Source organism: Panthera pardus, unplaced genomic scaffold (genome assembly GCF_024362965.1).
Source record: "Panthera pardus isolate Hobbes unplaced genomic scaffold, ASM2436296v1 HiC_scaffold_8, whole genome shotgun sequence".
Classification (NCBI taxonomy): Eukaryota; Metazoa; Chordata; class Mammalia; order Carnivora; family Felidae; genus Panthera; species Panthera pardus.
The window spans coordinates 26732430-26752566 of record NW_026527013.1 but is presented as its reverse complement, the minus strand read 5'-3'; the positions used below and the strand labels follow the sequence as shown (position 1 = coordinate 26752566).

Here is a 20137-nt window from a genome sequence, read left to right as displayed (position 1 = left end):
TTTGGGACAGAGAGAGACAGAGCATGAACGGGGGAGGGGCAGAGAGAGAGGGAGACACAGAATCCGAAACAGGCTCCAGGCTCCGAGCCATCAGCCCAGAGCTTGACACGGGACTCGAACTCACGGAGCGCGAGATCGTGACCTGGCTGAAGTCGGACGCTTAACCGACTGCGCCACCCAGGTGCCCCTCAACTACATTTTTTTGCCTGTGAATATTCACTTGTGCCAGCACTGTCAGTTGAAAGACTGTCTTTTCCCATTGAATTGTCTGTCACCCTTTTTGAAAATCAGTTGACCGTGCATGTAAAAGTTTATTTCCGACTTCTCAGTTCTATTCTGTTTATCTATATGTCTGTCTCTATGCAGTACCACACTGTCTTGATTCCTAGTTTTATAGTAGGCCTTTGAAATCAGGAAGTGTGACCCCTTCAACTTTGTGCTTTGTTTTCTGGATTCTTTTTGCATTTCCATAGGAATTTGAGGATCAACTTGTCAATTTCTGAAAAAAAAAAAAGGCAACTAGGATTGCATTGAATCTTTAAATCGATTTGGGGAATATCTTAACATCTTAACAATATTAAGCCTTCCAATCCATGGATATCTTTCTGTTTGTTTCTTTAATTTCTTTCAGCAATGTTTTATAATTTTCAGCACACAGGTCCTGCACTTCTTTTGTTAAATTTATTCCTAAGTAAATTTTTTGATGCTGTTGTGAATAAAATTATTTCCTTAATTTTATTTTTTATTTGTTCATTGCTAGTGTTCATAGAAATGCAGTTTATTTTTATATTGATTTTTTTATATCTTGCAACCTTGCTGAATGTTAATTAGTTCTAATAGTGTTTTTATGAATTCCTTAGGATTTTCTATATACAAGATCATGTCATTGCAAATAGAAATAGTTCTACTGCCTTTCCAATCTGGATGTCTTTTATTTCTTTCTTTCCTAATTGCCCCCACAAATGGATTTCATTTGAATGAAAAGCTTTCCTTCAAGATATTTAAGATTTAATACTTCAACTAGTGTTTCCTAGTAGTGAATTCTAACAGAGATATGATAAGCTCAGTCAGACCTAGGAGGATTCTACTGGTATGACTCAGAGGAAATGTATTTGATGCAAGAGAAAGTTTGACAATTATCCTGGGGCTAGAAGTCCATCTAATCTTATATGAATGCAGGTATGAAATTTCGCTTTGGTGGCTAGCATTGTAGTCCATAAATTTAGAGTGCTGACATGGATGGTGGTTTCTACCACCTAGGCTGGGTTTCTAACATAAAGGACTTCTAGGTGATGAATTATAGCTGTTCTGGTTCTACTTCTGGATAAGTGACAGCATCATCTCTTTTGTTGAGCACCTGTCAGGGCAGGTGTTCCCCCAGGTGCCAGAGATACACCAACCAAAACAGACAGGGGGCTTGTATCTGTTGGGAAACACAGACAATGAAGACATGAAGGCAAAATACTCAAAGTCATCATACGCTATGATAAAGGTGCAGGAAGACTAAAACAAGGTGATGTAATAGAGAACAGCATTGGCCAGAATGGTGGATACTTTATATACTACCTGACAAAGTAGGTGACAGTTGAGCTGAGATTTAAAGTTTAAGATGAAGCTAGCCATGCAGAGAACCTAGGAATAATGTTTCAGATATCAGGAACAGTAGGTGCAAAGCTCCCGAAATGGACATCTATGAGAAATAGTGGAGGTCAGAAAGCTGGGACATAAGGGCAAGGGGAAGGTAGTAGAGGATGAGGGCAGAGAGGTACATAGGACTCAAATGATGTAAGGTCAGGAAGGCCATGGTGAGGAAGGTGGCCTTTATTCCAAATGCAATGGCAAGTCTTTGTAGGGTTTGAAGCAAGGCGATGACATGTACATTCAAAAACTTCCATTTCACAGTGTCAAGATGGATGCAACAAGGCAGGAATAGAAGCAGGGAAAACAGTTGAGGCATTAGTCTGATAGATCAGAGTGGAGAGGAAGAAAATGGCAGATTCCTGGCATAATGGGGGGGGGGGGGCCAAAGGGAGGAGGAAACAGGCAGAATCAAGGATGATTCTCAGGTTTGTGTCCTGAATGACCAGGAGGATGGTCATGTAATTTACTGGGCTCTGGAAGACTGCAAGGAGACCTGAGTTATCCACTTAGCCATCAAGGTACTGCAATCAAGAATTCTAAGTGGACACCCCATCGAAAATCTGATCTCCCAAAGTGCCAACGAGAGGTGACTCTATGACAAGGGAAAATTAAAGGTTCTTACAAACGGAGGTACATCCCCTGATACGACAGAGGACTAGTAATTCTTAAGGAACGCTTACTGAAATTGATTTGCTAACTACTTGGTAAACTTCTTCCTTGCAATGTTTTATTCATATTTAAATAGAGTTCCCTATTATTAAGTTCAAATATTTTTAATTAAGAAACAAGTACAGCCCTCTGGGTAATATCGCAACCATGCAGATAGCTGGTAATTAAACTTTTCCACATGTATAACTGCATTCAAACAGTTTTGAATGAAACATTTTAAACCTGTAAATGTCATTATGTGCATCTTTAAACAAACAAACAAAAAAGACGTATATAACAGGCTTTGTGTTTCCAGAAAAAGTTTGAGCTTATTGAAGAATGGTTATTGTCACAAGACAAAATATGCTACCAATTAAAAATTCAGGTATTCTTGGGGCGCCTGGGTGGCTTGGTCAGTTAAGCGTCCAACTTCGGCTCAGGTCATGATCTCACGGTCCGTGAGTTCGAGCCCCGCGTCAGGCTGTGTGCTGACAGCTCAGAGCCTGAAGCCTGTTTCAGATTCTCTGTCTCCCTCTCTCTCTGCCCCTCCCCTGTTCATGCTCTGTCTCTCTCTGTCTCAAAAATAAATAAGCGTTAAAAAATTTAAAAAAAAAATTCAGGTATTCTGTTTAGAAAAAAAAAAAAACATGGCTTTTTATAAGGAAAAAGTAAAATGAATCTCATATAATTTTTTAGTTTAATTTTCACATTTTCATTTTTAAAAAATCAAAACTGAATTGTGGAAGGACACTTTTAAAAGCCATGGTATAATTTTTTTGAATTGCCAAGCCATTTCCTTTGGATAATGAAAAGGGATTACTTTCACTGCCTCCCTGATGAACTTGAGCCCATTTTTTTTTTTTTTAAATAGAAGTTTACTGTCCTTTGCAATTTGTACTCTATAAACTTAGAGGAAAATGATTTTGTAAATTTTTAGAGCTTTCAAGCCACTGTTCCATTACATGAAGTTCTGCATTTTCTAGTGTATATAATAATACTCTTTGTTCAAAGGGAAGCCATCTGTCTCTTTGAATTTGCCACTCAAGTATGCCATTTGCAGCTGTCTTTCCAACAATACCCCATTGTTTAAAGAATTCATAAATGTCTTTCTGACCTCTGACTTTCTTCGGTTACAACAATATTCCATTGTTGCAAAACACCTGTTTTGGGGTCAGGTTGCTCTGCGTGTTGTAATTATGTCCATCATCCTGGCCCAACTATGCAAGTTCACCCGGTGACTCTCCCTCCTTCCAAGGCTTCCACTACAGGTGCCCACTGGCCTCATGCTTTCCTGGGCCACCTGATAGACAGCCTTCATCTTTGCCACCCTCAGGGCCTTCCCCAAAGAGAATTCTATGCATGTCAATCTACATTTTCATTCTTCTGAGAGTCAAGAGCAGTAGACACTATGCCTCAGAGCACCCAGCTCAAATCAGACAGACCAGGATTTTAATTCTGGCTTTGCTTCTTTTAACTTATGTGGCCTTGGACACATTTCTTAACCTCCTTGAACCTCAGTTATCTCATCTATCTACTTGGAGAAAATAATAATACTTATTCCATAGGGTCATCATGAGTATTAAATGAGATAGTACATGTAGAACACTTAGTCCAAAATCCACAAATATGCTTTCTTGTACCTATTTCTGAGTAGTTAGAAATGTAAACCAGTGTGCCTGGCATTCTAAAACAAACTTTTTCAAATTCAGTAGAATTCCAAAAACTAATTATTGGTACTATTCAATAAGTGATAGCTATATGTGCTTCTTGTCCTCTGTTAATAGTTGAATCAAGTGCTAACATAAGAATGAATTAATGGGTCACTTCTGCCAGGTAACATGTTGGTGTTTTCTCAATGTTCAACAAAGAGAGAAAAATATTTAGAAGCAGAACCTGATGTCTTTCCGGTCATTCCCCAGAGAGTACCCTCTGTGCGCCTGCCTTGTTCCCAGAGCTGAATTATAGATGTGCAGCTTCGTGGTTGATGGAGTGTTTAACTTGGACAGGACTAACAGCAGTTTTATAAACCATAGTGTTAGCCATGGTGAGAACACTTCATTCATTACATTGGACACTCCTACCAATTAATAGCCTTTGGAGAAGAGTGTGTTTTCCTGTTTTGTCCAAACTATACTCTCTCTCCTTGCCTCTGAAAAAAGAGTCATTATCTCAGTTTATCTGTCAATGCACTGCAGGGGGTATCACTGAAGCTACAGAATGTGGTGCTTAAATAACATTGGTGCCACTAGCAAAAGGATTTGCATTAAGCATCGAGGTTTCCCAGGTGGAACTTGCTCCTAGCCCTCTGTCTTAATTTTTGAGTATCTTTTTCAGTCCAAATACTTGTGATGCTACAGAGTAGTTTGTTCTTTTGAGTAAACAAACTCTTTGCATCTCATGTCCAATTTAATTGTGGACAAAACGGTCTAGAGTAGAAGTGTGTTTAAATAGTTAAAAATGGAAATGTGGACCAAAATTTGGGTGATGATATGAGATTGCAAAAAGAAGTAGGACATTTTAGTATCTCCATTTCTAAACAGCTAGGTATGCAAACAATGTGCCAGTTACTTCGGTTAAGAGGAGCAGTTTCAGATTCTCAGGAATTTCAGAAATGGTAGATAGAAAGACTGGGCAAAAATTAAGAGACTATCAGAAGTATGAATCGATGAAAACACATTAGTTGTTTAGCCAACACACTGTAACTTTTTACTGTCTGTTCTCTAATATTCTAATGCTAAGGTTAGCATCTTACTAGTCAAATGTTTATTGAAGAAATCTATCTTCTTTGATGGCTTAGTTTTCCTAATTTTAAAGGAGCAAGTCATTGCTTGCCATTTCCCGGTTTTATGGAAGAAGCCTCAGGCTGACAGTATTTCCTAGACACATTGAGCTCAAGGTCTTTGATTCAAGAACCTTGTTTGCGACTTTAAGGTTTTGGGGTACGTATTTGCTGTGTGCCAAGCCCTCTACAAGGTGCCCCACACTTCCTGTCCAGTCTTCATCTCCCACCCTCACAAGAGGGCTTATTCCTATTTGAGAGAACAGGAAGCAGAGAGGTTTTAGCTAGTTCACATCTAGTAGGTGACAAAGCAGAGTATCAAACCCTAGAACTTTGGCCAGAAAAGCTGGCTCACCTTCCACTACACTGCACCACCACCCCCAGAAAAAGGCCACTAGAAAAATTCTGTGATCACGTGGCAACTTAACTTCCATTGGGACTTTAAGCTTTACAGTATTTTAATATGCAGAAGCATGCACAGATGTTGGTGTATCTGTCATTACTACAGTATAGCCAAACTGACATCTGAACTTAAAGTTATCATCTTCCCACTCTAGAAACATCGGTTGGCTTTGCTATTTTCGTTTCTATAAGCAGGCTCAGTAATTGTTTTCCTCCTGGTTCTTTAAATAATATCTTAAACTACCGTGTATTGAATGACTACTGTGCTTAGCCCATGTACAAGGCTACAGTTGCCTTACAGATGGCATATCCTTGAATATAATATAAAACGTGTTCCTGGGGCTCCTGGGTGGCTCAGTCGGTTAAGCGTCCGACTTCAGCTCAGGTCACAATCTCGCGGTCCGCGAGTTCGAGCCCCGTGTCGGGCTCTGGGCTGATGGCTCAGAGCCTGGAGCCTGCTTCCGATTCTGTGTTTCCCTCTCTCTCTGCCCCTCCCCCGTTCATGCTGTGTCTCTCTCTGTCTCAAAAATAAATAAACGTTAAAAATAAAAATAAAAAAATAAAACGTGTTCCATTTAGCTTTACTAACTGCCTTCTAGTCTATAGTTGATTGTTAAACTCAAGAAGTACCTTGAACTCAGTAGATAGGTGCTAGAAAATTAGAAATTGTTTATCAACTTCCTTTAAGGTTATTAGAGTTCAGCTATGATTGTCCGAGAATTCTTTCTGAAAATTAGCAGGCTGACTTCCAAGGCAAAATGGATAGAAGTATATTGTGTGGAAGTCGTGGAATAAAAGGGTATTCTATACAAATTTAGCCCATCGATGTAAGCATCATTTTAAAAAAATACTTTGGTGCAGGGTGATTGGGCAGCTCAGTCAGTTGAGCGACCAACTCTTAGTTGCTACTCAGGTTGTGATCTCACGGTTCATGAGTTCGAGCCCCACATTGGGCTCCGCTCTGATAGTGCACAGGCTGCTTGGGATATTCTCTCTCTATCCGTCTCTTTCTCTGCCTCTTCCCTGCTTTCTGTCTCTCTCAAAATAAATAAATAAACTTAAAAAAACAATTAAAAAAATACTTTCATGCCCTCTACCCACCCCACCCCTGCCCCGCCAAAGAGAGCTATATGTTATGACATACAAAGCAACCTCTTTGCAAAGACTTTTGCCACTATTGCATTTAAATTACCTGAGAATTCTCTACCTGAGACATTCCTAAGGGGTTAGTATGCATAGATGATGAAGTACAAATTGAGTCAGGGGTTTTGAAGTGTCTCCAGGTTACAAGCCAAAATATTTGTGACAGACATTGCAGAGGTGGCATTGGGTCTGGTTAAGCCTAGGTCAACATGAATGCCATTGACAAAACACGGTCTAGATTCTGAGTTGTTTCTTTTAAATAGCCCGCCTTCTGATGTCTGCTGTGTTCAGTTGATAGGTCATCCCTTCGATTTAGCAAAGTTTTTCAAGTTGCACCGTGGCCTGCTGTTTACATTTTGATTTACCCCTTTGCATGGTGAAGACATATGCCAAAAGCTACCATATATTGTGAAAGAGCTATTTGCTCACGTATGTGTCACTTGCAGCTCATCTCTGAGGCTTCTGTCTTCCCTTCATTCTTATCTTTAGTGGGTCTGCATCCCCAGTGAATCAGGGCAAACTCTTGTGTGGGATACATGCTCAGGACTTTGAAACCAGTCTTCAGGGGGTGCTAGTTGGTGAACAGATGCCTGAACACTAATTTACCATCAGCTATTATTTAAAACATCAATGTAGACATTAAACACTGTCTGCCAATAGCAATAGAGAGGAGATTAATCTTCATAATAAAATGCCAATTAAACTTTGAAATTAGCGGGGTGCCTGGGTGGCTCAGTCGGTTGAGCGTCTGACTTCGGCTCAGGTTACGATCTCACGGTTCGTGAGTTCGAGCCCCGCATCAGGCTCTGGGCTGATGGCTCAGAGCCTGGAGCCTGCTTCCGATTCTGTGTCTTCCTCTCTCTCTGCCCCTCCCCCGTTCATGCTCTGTCTCTCTCTGTCCCAAAAATAAATAAACGTTAAAAAAAAAGAAAAGAAAAGAAAAGAAAAAAATAAACTTTAAAATTAGCTTTGGAAAATGGATTTCTACTACTTTTCTTGCTATTATGTTGGGTTCCAAAACTTTCTAGTGATAACTTCAAAACTCTTAATAATACACATTTGAACCTACCAGTGATACTGACTCTTCAGCATTTACAAAATGCCTTTTTTTTCCTTTTTTCTTTTTTTTTTTTTTTTTTGCCCCTGCTAAGACAGTGCAGAATAAAGTGCGAGTGATTAACAACTAATTACTTCCTAGGAAATCTTTTTTGAATCTTGGACTTCTTTGCCAGCTTTGGTCATGGAGAAGTACATATATCCTAAGTACCTACTTTGATGAATTTCCACCAACTGAACAAAATCCACGTGACCACCATCCAGATCAAGAAACAGCACAATGCCAACACACCAGGAGCCCCTCCCTCCTTGTCACTATCCCTTTCTGCCACTATCCCTTCAGATTTTCCTCCAAACCCCATACTGGTTTTACCAGTCTCCATCCTCTTGTGCCTGGTTTCTTAGCATTTTTTTTGTGAGATTCAGTGTATCACTTATTTCATTGTTATATAGTGTCCTACTGTGCCACTATCATACCACTTATTTATCCATTCTTTTGATTAGAGCTACTGAGAATATGCCTTTTTTCTTTCTTTTTTCTAAATTCATTATTGACATATGGTTGACATACAACACATTAGTTACAGGTGTATGATAGAGATTTGACAGTTCTATACATTATTCAATGTTCACCATGGCAAACGTAGTCACCATAAAACGTTATTATAATATTATTGACCATATTCCCTAGGTTGTACCTTTCATCTCCATGACTTACTTATTTTATGACTGGAAGTCAATACCTCTTAACTCCCATCACCTATTTCACCCATCCCCCACTCACCTCCCCTCTGGTAACCATCAGTTTCTTCTCCCTATTTGCTCGTTTGTTCCTTTGTTTTCTCTTTTAGATTCCACATGAGTGAAATCAAATGGTATTTGTCTTTCTCTGTCTGACTTATTTCACTTAGCATAATGCTCTCTAGGTCCATCCATGTTGTTGCAAGATTTCATTCTTTTTTATGGCTAATATTCCTGTGTGTATGTCTATGTGTGTGTGTGTGTGTGTGTGTATCACATCTTCTTTATCCATTTGTCTTTCAGTGGACACTTGGGCTGCTTCCATAATTTGACTATTGTAAATAATGCTACAGTAAATGTAGGGGTGCATATATCTTTTCCAATTAGTATTTTTGATAAATAAACATTAAAAAATTTCAAATTAGTGTTTTTGTTTTCTTTAGTAAGAAAATGGTATGACAGTTCCTTAAAAATAAAAAATAGATGGGGCACCTGGGTGGCTCAGTTGGTTAAGCGTCCGACTTCAGCCCAGGTCATGATCTCATGGCTCGTGAGTTCAAGCCCCGCGTCAGGCTCTGTGCTGACAGCTCGGAGCTTGGAGCCTGCTTCGGATTCTGTGTCTCCCTCTCTCTCTGCCCCTCCCTAGCTCTCTCTCTCTCTCTCTCTCTCTCTCTCCCTGTCAAAAATAAATAAACTTTAAAAATAATAATAATGACTAAATAATAGAGATATCATATAATCCAATTAAGAATACGTCCTTTGATAGAATCATAGACTTTTTTTTTAATTTTTTTAACGTTTATTTATTTTTGAGACAGGGACAGACAGCATGAACGGGGGAGGGTCAGAGAGAGAGGGAGACACAGAATTTGAAACAGGCTCCAGGCTCTGAGCTGTCAGCACAGAGCCCAATGCGGGGCTCAAACTCACGGACCACGAGATCATGACCTGAGCCGAAGTCGGATGCTTAACCGACTGAGCCACCCAGGCGCCCCTAGAATCATAGACTTTTAATAAACTTGGGTATGGCAGTGGAAGCCATTTGGTCATAAAAGGTTTAGATTAAATTCTAGGCATTTCCATCCTTGTTCTTTTGGAACTCGATTTCCGATTTCATTTCTGAAACAGTATGTCTAAGTATTTCTAGTGTATTTAATGCTTTTTATGAACATAAGCTCGATACTTCTAATTTGCCGTATGTTTTCCTGCCTGATGGTTAGAATATGCTGCCGTATCACCCTTCTTATCCTTCGAGGTCCAGCTTAGAGACCATCTCCTCCATGAAGCTTGACCAATCCTACAAGAAGTGACTTCTCTCTTTTCTGAAATGCCAGACTGTTTGGTGTAACTCCTTTCCTCACATTGCCTTTCACATTATATTCTGCTCTAACAGGCACCGTCCCTTTGTAGTAGTAGTTTTTGTATCTTGGTGTAGCTTAAAAGAATACAAAGAGCCAGGAATAGTTTGGTAGACCTTTCATTAAGATTTTTTTACAACATGATGTTCCGTATGCTGTGGGTTCAGGCACTGTTACAATGCAAACCTGATTCAGAAAAAGAGTCTTGGAGGTTTTATCAGTTCCAGAATGAGAATAACGGCCCAATTTTCTCCCAATTTTATTACTCTCCCATCCATATAGAATGGAATGAGTTTCTTCACCTGATCTTATTAACCCAGGGCCGTGTCTCATTTTGGCTCTACACCACCATTGTGAACTTAGCCTTAGAACTTAGAACAGTTCAGTAAAACGAGCTCTTATCTGAGGCTCACAACATTCTATAGGCACGTGTTTGATCAATTAAGCTCTTCTGCCTTACTAGCTTGAGAAGAGAGATTAGGTGAAGGGCATCAAGTTATAAGGTTATTTTTGTTTGTTGTGTTTTATTATTTTGCTGGAATTATCAATTTTCCTTTTAATCATGATTAAGACTCTGATTAATACTACATTCAGGTGTATGCTACCTTATTTTATGTTCATTTTTTTCTAGCTCTTGATTTCCTTACTAGATTCTAAGGGGCCACATCTCATTTGTCTTTGTGGCTTCACTGTGTTAGGCTTCTAGAAATGTCTGAAGGAAGATCAATGAAAATGAGTGGCTTGAATGGCTTCACGAGGGAAAGACTTGCCTGGGAATCTGAGCACAGCAGAATTGTATATAGCCTTGAGCCCATTACCTCCTTCCTGAAACAAATCTGACTGATATATCAATGTCCCCCTTCTTTCCTCCAAGGATATTTTGAGGCAAAATTGGGTTATACATAACATCTTGAGCCTTTCAGAGATAGAATTAGATAAGGCACTTGCCTCTCAAGCGTTGTATAATTTAGTTAGATAGTGTCTTGTGCTTGAGTCCCCTTTCATGTGAAGACTTTATTGCAAGACTTCTTTCAAAAAAAAAAAAAATATATATATATATATGAATAAATGATTCAGCCTTTCTGATAATTTTGAAATGGTTTAAGAGATTACAAATCAAGAATGTATCAGGAGACTAAGTTAATTACCTGTCTCTGCCACCAGTTGCTCTATTCATGACCCTGGAGAACGTCACTTCTTTGCTCATCTTTGGCTGCCTCTTCCAGGGTGTTGTCAGAACACGTTTTACTATTGTATGAAATAAAATCATGGAAATTCAGAGTGCATAGCATCAACAGTTCCTGGCCCACAATAGGGTCTCAGTATTTGTAGAGTAAATGAATGAATGAATCAATTGGTCCGTTTCCACCACTGCAGATTACTGCAATATTCCCAGCAGGTGTCATTTCCCCAGCCTCTGCTTTAGTACTTCCGGTGGTAGAGAGAGCTCACTCCCTCTGAAGGCCACTCATTCCCTTTGTCAACAAATTTAATTACTATCCAGTGTCACCTTGGACCCCTGTGAGGTGTCTTCCAATTCTGCTGGGCAGTTAGTCATTGCTGTACTGCATTCCTCAAGCATCTTAGTCATATCTCTGTTGTAGTATTGATCCCAGTACATATAATACCCTGATTTATAATGCCTGTTATGTCTCCCGTTTCTCATCTATGAGCTCCATGAGGACAGAGGTGTGTCTTATTTTCTTTATACTCCCAGCTCCTGGCATAGTACAGAATAGATGAACTCCCACTGGGTGGAGGGGGGAGAGGAAAGAACAGTAATAACAGGAAGCGTATGTATTGATTGCCAACTCTGCGGTCCTCAAGAAGGAGGTACTCACCCAAGATGTACACCAAAAATGATCCATTGGGATCATTGAAGGAGAAAATTTTTGAGCTATTTCCATTTTTGTTAAGCTCCACCGTTTTATATATGTTTTATACTATGCATACTAGTTTAATATAGCTATACATGTGGCAGTCTCTCCTATGCTGTCCTGCCCACCACTCCCTGTGGTATATTCAATAAACTCCTATCTCTTTAAAAAACTACATATATATATATATATATATATACACACACACACATTGTTTAATTTATAAATAATCATATATGAGAAGGTACATACTCAAACATTTTTTCATAGAGGTACAAAGCCTAAGTTTGGGGGCCCTTAGTGTAGCTGTTTGTCAGATACTACGTTAAGCATTTTACATACATTACTTCATTCAGCCCACTGAAAATCACATGAAGTATACATGAGGTATATATGAGGTATGCATGAGGTATCCATTTTACAGATGAAGAAACTGAGGAAAGGAGAGGTTAGGTAATTTGCCCAGTCACATCAAGCTGTTAATCAATGGAACTAAGGGCCCAGACTCAGATCTGTCAGGCTTAACCACTGCCCATTGTCTCTTGGTTTTCTGCCCTAACACCTATGGTTGTACCTGAGGCGCAGTACAGGTTTGTGGATTAAATAAATAAAAGGAATGGATGAATTAATCACACTGAGTACATATTAAAGCTTTCTCAAGAAAGACGAAAACAGAATTTCCTTTCTCACTGTAAAAGTATGTGTTAGCAATGACAAGCCACATAACATGCTTAGGTGACACATTAGAATCTTTCATTCCGTTTTTGTTTTCCTTTTTTCTTTTTTTTCCTTTTTTTTTGACAGAAAAACTGAAGCAAAGCACAGCAAGTCGCAATGTTCACTGTTGAGCCCACAGTCAAGCTGTGAGTCTAGTTTTCACATCTGAGTACTGAACTACCTTGTTTTTATTGAGATATAATTCATATACCATAAAAGTCAGCCTCCTAAAGAGTACAGTTCAGTTTTTAGCATATTCGCGAGATTCTGTAACCATGTAATTTCAGAACATTTGCATCCCCCACAAAAGACACTGCATACCCATTGGCAGTCGCTCCCCATTCCAGCCCTCTCAGCCCTGGGCAACAGCCCATCTGCTTTCTGTCTCTATGGATAGGCCTGTTCTGAACATCTCATACAAATGGAATCATACAATCTGTGACCTTTTGTCTGCGGTTTCTTTCACTTAGCAGAATATTTTCAAGTTTCATCCATGTTGTAGCACATGTCAGTATTTCATGACCCTTCATGGGTAAATTACATTCCATTGTGTGGGTAAGCAAAATTCTACTCATCAGGTGATGGACATTTGGTTGTTTCCACTTTTTGGCTATTATGAATAGTGCTGCTGTGAACACTGGTGTTCAAGTTTTTGTATGAACATCTGTTTTCATTTCTCTTGCGTATGTGCCCAGGAGTGAATTACTGGGCCATGTGGCCCATGTTTAACATTTTGAGGAACCACCTAACTGTTTTCCAAAGTGGTGGCATCATTTTACATTCCCACCGGCAACTCGTGAGGATTCCAATTTCTTTGCATCCTCACCAACACTTGTTACTGTCCAACTGTGTATAATGACAGCCCTAATGGGTATGAATGGTGTTTCATTGTGGTGCTGATTTGTATTTCTCTAATGACAGTGATGCTGAGCATCTTTTCTTATGTTTATTGTTCCCCCAACTATTTCTTCTACATTTATTTCTGTTTCTCTTTTGTTTTAGTATTTTTCATTAGAAAAAACACTCATTAGATACTCATTAGAGTATAAATTTTTTTCTTCTTGTGATACCTGTTTTGTCTCAAGAACTCTCAAAACCTATTAAATACTCATGGAATCTCCTGTTAGAGATTGCATGGTCTCTCAGGGTGCCAGGCTGCTGCAGCCACAAATTATAAAAATTTAAATGAGTTTCCACTAGCAACTTTCCAGAAAATGTCTACATCACATTATTAGATCACAAGCTTTCATAATCCCCTAGTTATGATAATGACAGTACTTTATTTAAAACTTTTTAATGTCATAGAAACACAAGAATTTTTTAAATTATATTTCCTTAATTTTTTACATCCCTATGAGGCAGAAAAGAAGAGAAGGCAGTAGCTGTCTCAAAGAGTCCTCCGAGAAAGTAAGTATAGAGGTTTGAGTATCTAAAAAATTCTAGTGTATCATGAAACCTTTTTGAGTACAAGCAGTGTTTGCAGATGGGCAAGAAAATTCCAAGATTGTTTTTAGGTTATATGGCAGTCCCGGATGTAAATCAGTACTCACAAGTGATGCTAACATTTTAGCGATGTTAAAATTAACCTTTGCCATCAAACTTGGTTTTAGACCACAGAGAAAGAAAGGTTTTTGAAAATTCCGTATGACAGTTTCTTCCCTGTACATTGAAAGAATATTCCCATTAGCCTCTAAAGATTTGTAGTAGTATTCTTGGGGAGAAATATACCGGACAGATTGCATGTAATCTGTATTATATATATATAGTATTATATATATGTATATATATAGTAAAGTCCAGTTCAGTGTGTTTGTTATAGCTATGAGGTCTTTATGGCTTTCAGAACTTACTTGTTCCCATCTTAAGATTATATTTTATTTGATGGCTTTTATTAGCATCAGTCATTCTCAATCTTACTGAAAGTTGAATGTATTTGGTCATAATGTTTACAGTGATGAAATTCATCAGTATTCTTGTAAACTGGATCTTCACCTGGAAAGTGATTTTTCTTTTTAAAAAAAACTTTTTGAATTTTTTTGTAGTCAAACACTGGTCAAGCACCAGACATGAGAAATACAATGAGTGTAAGGCAATGGTGTTTGCCTTTGTAGAGCCTGTAGACCACCTGTGAATCCCATAAATGATTGCATAACTGCAATTGTGATAAATGCCAAAAAATGAGCACCTTATGATTCCATGAGAGCACTTACTGTGGAGGGGCTGACCCAGTTTGTGTTTGTCCTAAAAGGCTTCCCTGGAAGATGACACAATTTGGGACCCAAAGGGCACCTAGGAGTTAGCCAGTACGTGGGGCCACAGGCTAGCATGTGCATAGGCACTAAGGCAGACATGAGTTTGATGCTCTTGAGGACTTTAATGAAAGACAGTGTGGCTGATGCTGGGAGCAAACAAAGTGAGGCAGGTGGGGTAGGCATTGTATAAGGGCACTTTAAGGGTCAGGGCATCAGTCAGTGGAGAGCCCTTGAAAGGGATTAAGGCTGTAGAGTAACATCTGTTGGTAGTGAATAAATTAAGAATAGCCAAGTAACCCTTTGCTCTGTCCTTTCTTCTCTCTTGGTCAGGAATATGACTGGAGGAACTATCAGCCCAGCCAGATGAGTGAATCTGAGTTGCAAATGCTGGCCAGCCTGCGGCGGCAACAGAATGAAGAACTGGAGGATATGGGGGCTTCCTATGGCCTGAGTGCTTCCCAGGTGGACAACTGTAATGTCAGCATTAGCACCAGCAGTGACGACACAACCACCTGGAACTCCTGCCTGCCACCTGTGAGTCTAGGGATTTGCATCTTTGTTTATTGCCTTAATGGCAAGTAAGTTTCTTTCTAACAAAGCCCAGCCTTGCCTGGGAAAACTAGGGCCAGCATGAGAACACTCCCCATGAGAAATATTTAGAGCCCATTCAGGAGCGCCTGGCTGACTCAGTCAGTAGAACATGCCATTCTCGATCTCGAGGTTGTAAGTTCAAGCCCCAGGTCAGATGTAGAGAATACTTAAAAATAAAAATTGTTAAAAAAAAAAAAAGAAAAATATTCAGAGCCCATTTTAGGTCTGTCTTTTCTTAAATTGTCTTACCTTCAGGTAATTGTATGGTGATATATACAAACATACATTGAAAGCAAAAAAGAGTAATTTTACTGTTAATTCTGGGTATCTCACTGTATCCCCAGCTCCTAGCACAAGCCCTGGCACACAGAAGAGGGTCGATATTTGTTAAATGAATGTTTATTAAGTAAATGAAAAAGAAGGATGTTTACTCCTCCCTGTGTCTAAGAGCCATGGTAGGCATTGCAGATGCTTCAGCAGCTTGTATTTTCCCGTACGTTTATACAGTTAAAGCCCTTTTAAACATGGCCCACCATCCTCACTATAGGCCAGCCAAGAAACTGGATCAGGTCAGGGCCTTCCTATTCTTCAGGTGAAGAAACTAACCTATCCTGGGTCCAAGCTTCCACACCTGGTGAGTGGTGGAACCAGAGAAGAACCCAGTGTTTTGACTCAGTCCATTTTCCCCGATACTGTCCTCAAGGATCTTAAGGCTGAATTGGAAGGACAAAGCAGAAGCACTGACAGAACAGTCCTATACAGCTTTAAAAACGCCATAAGGCAGAATAATAAAATCAGTATTATTATAATAGTGGTAATTAGAGCTACCATTTCTTTAAGTACCTAGAGACATTTTAAGACCTCCATTGGCCCAAGGAAATTTACTTGTAGTTTACTTATATTTACATATAAGGTCACATTCAACATCAGATCAAACATTAAAATACACTGTGATCCAACAATAAATACAACTTTTTTACTATACAGTTTTTGAAAGGGAATATAAAACTGAGTAACTGATTTATATTTATATAAAATTATATAAAGGTTGAGTTCAAGTGTAGTTGACAGTGGATAACATATGTTTTAAGTATTGAATTAAATATTCATTAATTTTGCGATTTTCCTTCCAAGAAATTTTTTTTCCCAAGTCTCCAGCATCTTTGTAGGTCTTAGAAATCTCAGATGCTCTGGCACTAGGCCTTACATGTGTTATCTAATCCATTCCTTACTGCTGTCCTGTGTGGTAAATGCTGTTGAGTTCCCATTTCCAGATGGGAAAATTGACACTCTTGAGTGAAATGATTCAGCCTTAGCTTGGCAGGACTCCTGAGTCTGAGCTTCTAACCACCATGATAAAGTGACTTCTCAATGTGGGACTTAATTTGCCAAATAAGTGCTACATCCAGCAGAAGGTGAGATTTTTGCTCTGGAGAGTACTTAACAAGTGTTCATGGAGGACGAATTCAGATTGGCTCTAACAAGACGTGGGGGCAGGCTTCTCTTGCCTTAGTTATATTTTCATTAAACTGAATGATCAGGCCTGTATAACTCCTCCAGCAGCCTTGGTGCCAAAGTATCTACCCCTCCCCCCCCGCCGCCCCCCCTCCCCACACCAAAGAAAAATATCCCTGTGTGCTGGTTACTCAGAGTATCCTTGGAGCCAGAGCTAAGAACATAAGAATAAGTTGCAGGGGCTCCTAGGTGGCTCAGTCGGTTAAATGTCCAACTCTTAATCTCAGCTCAGGTCATGATCTCACAGTTCGTGGGATCAAGCCCCTCGTCAGGCTCTGTGCTGACAGCATGGAGCCTGCTTGGGATTCTCTCTCTCCCTCTCTCTCTGCCCCTCCCCAACTTGTGTGTGCACTTGCATGCACACATGCTCTGTCTCTCTTTCTCTCTCAAAATAAATAAATAAACTTAAAAAAAAAAAGAAGTTGCAGACTTTTGCCAATATAATTTAGAATGGAATTGAAATATGGCCTTTCTTATAAAATAATCCTTAGCAGTCATTTAAATGGAAAGTAAGAAAAAGAGCAGTGGCCCCCTAAACAAGCTCTTTCTGTAGTGAAGTAACTTGGAGACCAGCATTACAAAGGGCAAACTGAGGAATGATTATTTATGGACTGAAAAGGCTGAGCTCTTGGTTGCCCTGGATACGGTGTTCTCATCCCTGTCCTGTTCTGGCAAGGACTGAAGTCCTCATGCACAACAACTGCTCCGCTCTGAAAGTGCGTGGCCAAAAATAACATCGTTGGTAATGAACTTAATAACCCCTCCATTTGACCAAATGAGAAATTGAAAACAGTCTATTTTTTAGACAGAGAAAATAATTGAAAAGCCTACCTTTGGTATTCATAAGATATGTTTATTATTGCATCAAATTCAGCCTATTTCAATATTGGAACTATCACCAAATGGAAAATTGCATTTCTTAATGAACACTGCATCTTGTTGTTCATACAGAGTTTAAATAGAGCAATTTGCAAGAACCATTGTGGTCTGAGAGCTCATGCCTTTCCCTTTAGAAGTTGTACAGGGAGGGTGAAAAAGAAGAACAAACTCATAATTTGATCATGATGGTCTCCTGCTTTTTGTGTATCTCAGTGGTGCCACCATCCACACTGGCACTCAAACCAGAAATGTGGAGGACACCTCCACTTCTCCCACCCCTTCATTTCCAAATCCCCTCACTACCTAACACCATAGCTTTGGCACTTTATTTTCATCCACATTCCTTCCATAGTCTCCTGGCTACCTCTCTGCCTCCAGGCCAGGCACCACAGCCTGATGGTGAGGAGCCTCTGCTCTGAGAACAAATTGCCAGGGTTCAAATCCAAGCTGTGACCTTGTAAAGCACTTGGCACTGTATCTGAGGCATAATAAGCATTTGGTAAATTAAGGTTAGTTGTCATTATTATCTTTATTATTCACACTAGTGATCTTCCTAAAGCCCAGATCTAATCTTATCTCTTCCCTGCATAAAGCCTTTCCTAGCTTCCCATTGCCTCTTTGTTTAGGCAAAATACAAGACCCCCCATGATCTGAGACCTGCCCCACTCCCTGGGCTCATCTCTCACTGTTCCTCAGCTTTCGTTCCACACTTTTGGTCCAAGTTATAACTTCCAGAACACACTCTGCACACATCCTTGTACCTCATACCTGATTGTCTCTTCAGACTTAGCTCTAAAGCCTGCTGTAGCTTCTCAAGGCCTCATTGTAAGAGACCTTCCTTTCTGCTACTAACAGACAGGAATATCTCCATTACACTCTTGTTCCCGAACCCAAGTTCACCTGCCCATCACCTGAAAGATCATTACTCGAGAGATGAGTTTGGATTGGAAAGGGTAGGGGCACCTGGGTGGCTCAGCTGGTTAAGCATTTGACTCTTGATCTCAGCTCAAGTCTTTGAGCCCCACGTTGAGCCCATGTTGGGCCCTGCATTGGACGTGAAAGCCTACTTAAAAAAAAAAAAAAAAAGGAAAGGAAAGGAGTTTGAGCTTTATTCAGGAGGCCAGCAGGCAGACCCTTGGCCAAAGGGCAACTCCAAGGTTTCTGCATGGCCCAGGAGTTTTTAAAGGAGTTTAGGGCAGTTAATCAGCAGAGTGAGTGCGGTGGCCAGTAACATCTGTTGATCACACGCAGACTCGATGGTGCCAGCTACAGACATTCTCTCAGGGCTCAGGGGTTGTGTGAGGGGGTCCAGTTCTTGTTTCATGATGCAAAGAAGCACTGTTCTTTCCACAAAGGAGGGCAAGTTCTACAGCTACACAGAGGGAGGTCAGTAAAATCTTTTGTGTGACCTGAAAAAGAAAAACATTTTGCCAAAATTTGCTGGGCTAATCGGAAAGCCAAGGTGACTTCAGACAGACTTGCTGGCCTCTGTGGTCTGGGAAAGTTCTGGTCCTTCACTCCTCAAGACCAGTGGTCTGCAAATCTCAAAGAAAGTATGTTAGTTCTGTTACAGATCAGGGGCCTTCAGGCAGCAAGTAAGGAGTGTGTTAACTTGAAGCAGCCCTTAAGACCAGCTAGAGTGCTCTTATACTCTCACCTCAACCTAGCTTATCTGTCCCACATTAATTCATTCCACATATTTGTTTTTTGCTTTGGCTTTTGTTTTTGAGTGGTACAGTATGCTGTGAACTGTGCTGGGGATACAAATAAGGCTTGACCCAGCCTTGAGATGTTCACTGGGTTGGAGGGAGGTAGAGAGTAAACAGCTACCCGTAAGTCGGGGCAGTAGTGATAAGAGAATAAAGAGTTCTATAATAGATACAGAAGAGAGACCCACATCAGAGGGAACAATTAATTCTACCTGTTTCACAGAGAAGACTACAGTTAAGCCAGAGTTGAAGAATGAGTGCACGCTCACCATGTGGAAAGAGGGGGAAAGGAATTCCGAGTTCTGGAAAGGAACAGAATTTCATCTATGGACGTGAGGGTGGAGTCTCTCCTTTAACAGGATAATCTCTTTGTTTCTCCATCACCTTAAACAGAACTCTTTGCTTATCCCACCATCACTACCAACCCCTACCCAGCAGACACACAGAACTCCCCCATACTTTGGCTACACTGTGCAGCTTGCACAGATCATGCGATGCCCTTGTCCAGATCGTGTCAATTGTGTCATTGCTCATCATGCTTTTCCCTCTGCCTGGAGACCCTCCACCCCTCTCCTCTACCTGGAGCATCCCTTGTCTTCCAAGGCCCAACTCAAACATTACTGCTTCATGAAACCCTCTTTGACCCTCAACCACCCTGCACAGAATTATTTGCTTCCTTCTGTGGGTTCCCATTATCTTCAGGCTCAGTGTTAGCATTTACCACATCAGGGAACCATTGTTAGCAGTGTGCCCCAGGCCTGGTTGTGAGTTCTCAGAAGGCAGGACCGTGCTGAGTCCAGTGCCTGGCATGAGGTCACCTTCAATCACT

The 20137-nt window shown here is 40.2% G+C and overlaps 1 protein-coding gene across 12 annotated transcripts in view; it reads left to right on the top strand.

The window, feature by feature from the left end:
• Window positions 1-20137, top strand: part of CFAP20DC (CFAP20 domain containing) — a 238250-nt gene that overhangs the window by 164346 nt on the left and 53767 nt on the right. For 9 of the 12 annotated variants that reach the window (XM_053896827.1, XM_053896823.1, XM_053896820.1 and 6 more), the window contains 2 exons: window positions 13725-13769; window positions 14945-15148. In XM_053896827.1, coding sequence (XP_053752802.1) covers window positions 13725-13769; window positions 14945-15148 — 249 coding nt within the window. Of the gene's footprint in view, window positions 1-13720; window positions 13770-14944; window positions 15149-20137 lie in introns of those variants that run through there. The other 3 variants (XM_053896829.1, XM_053896821.1, XM_053896830.1) reach the window with 2 other exon arrangements.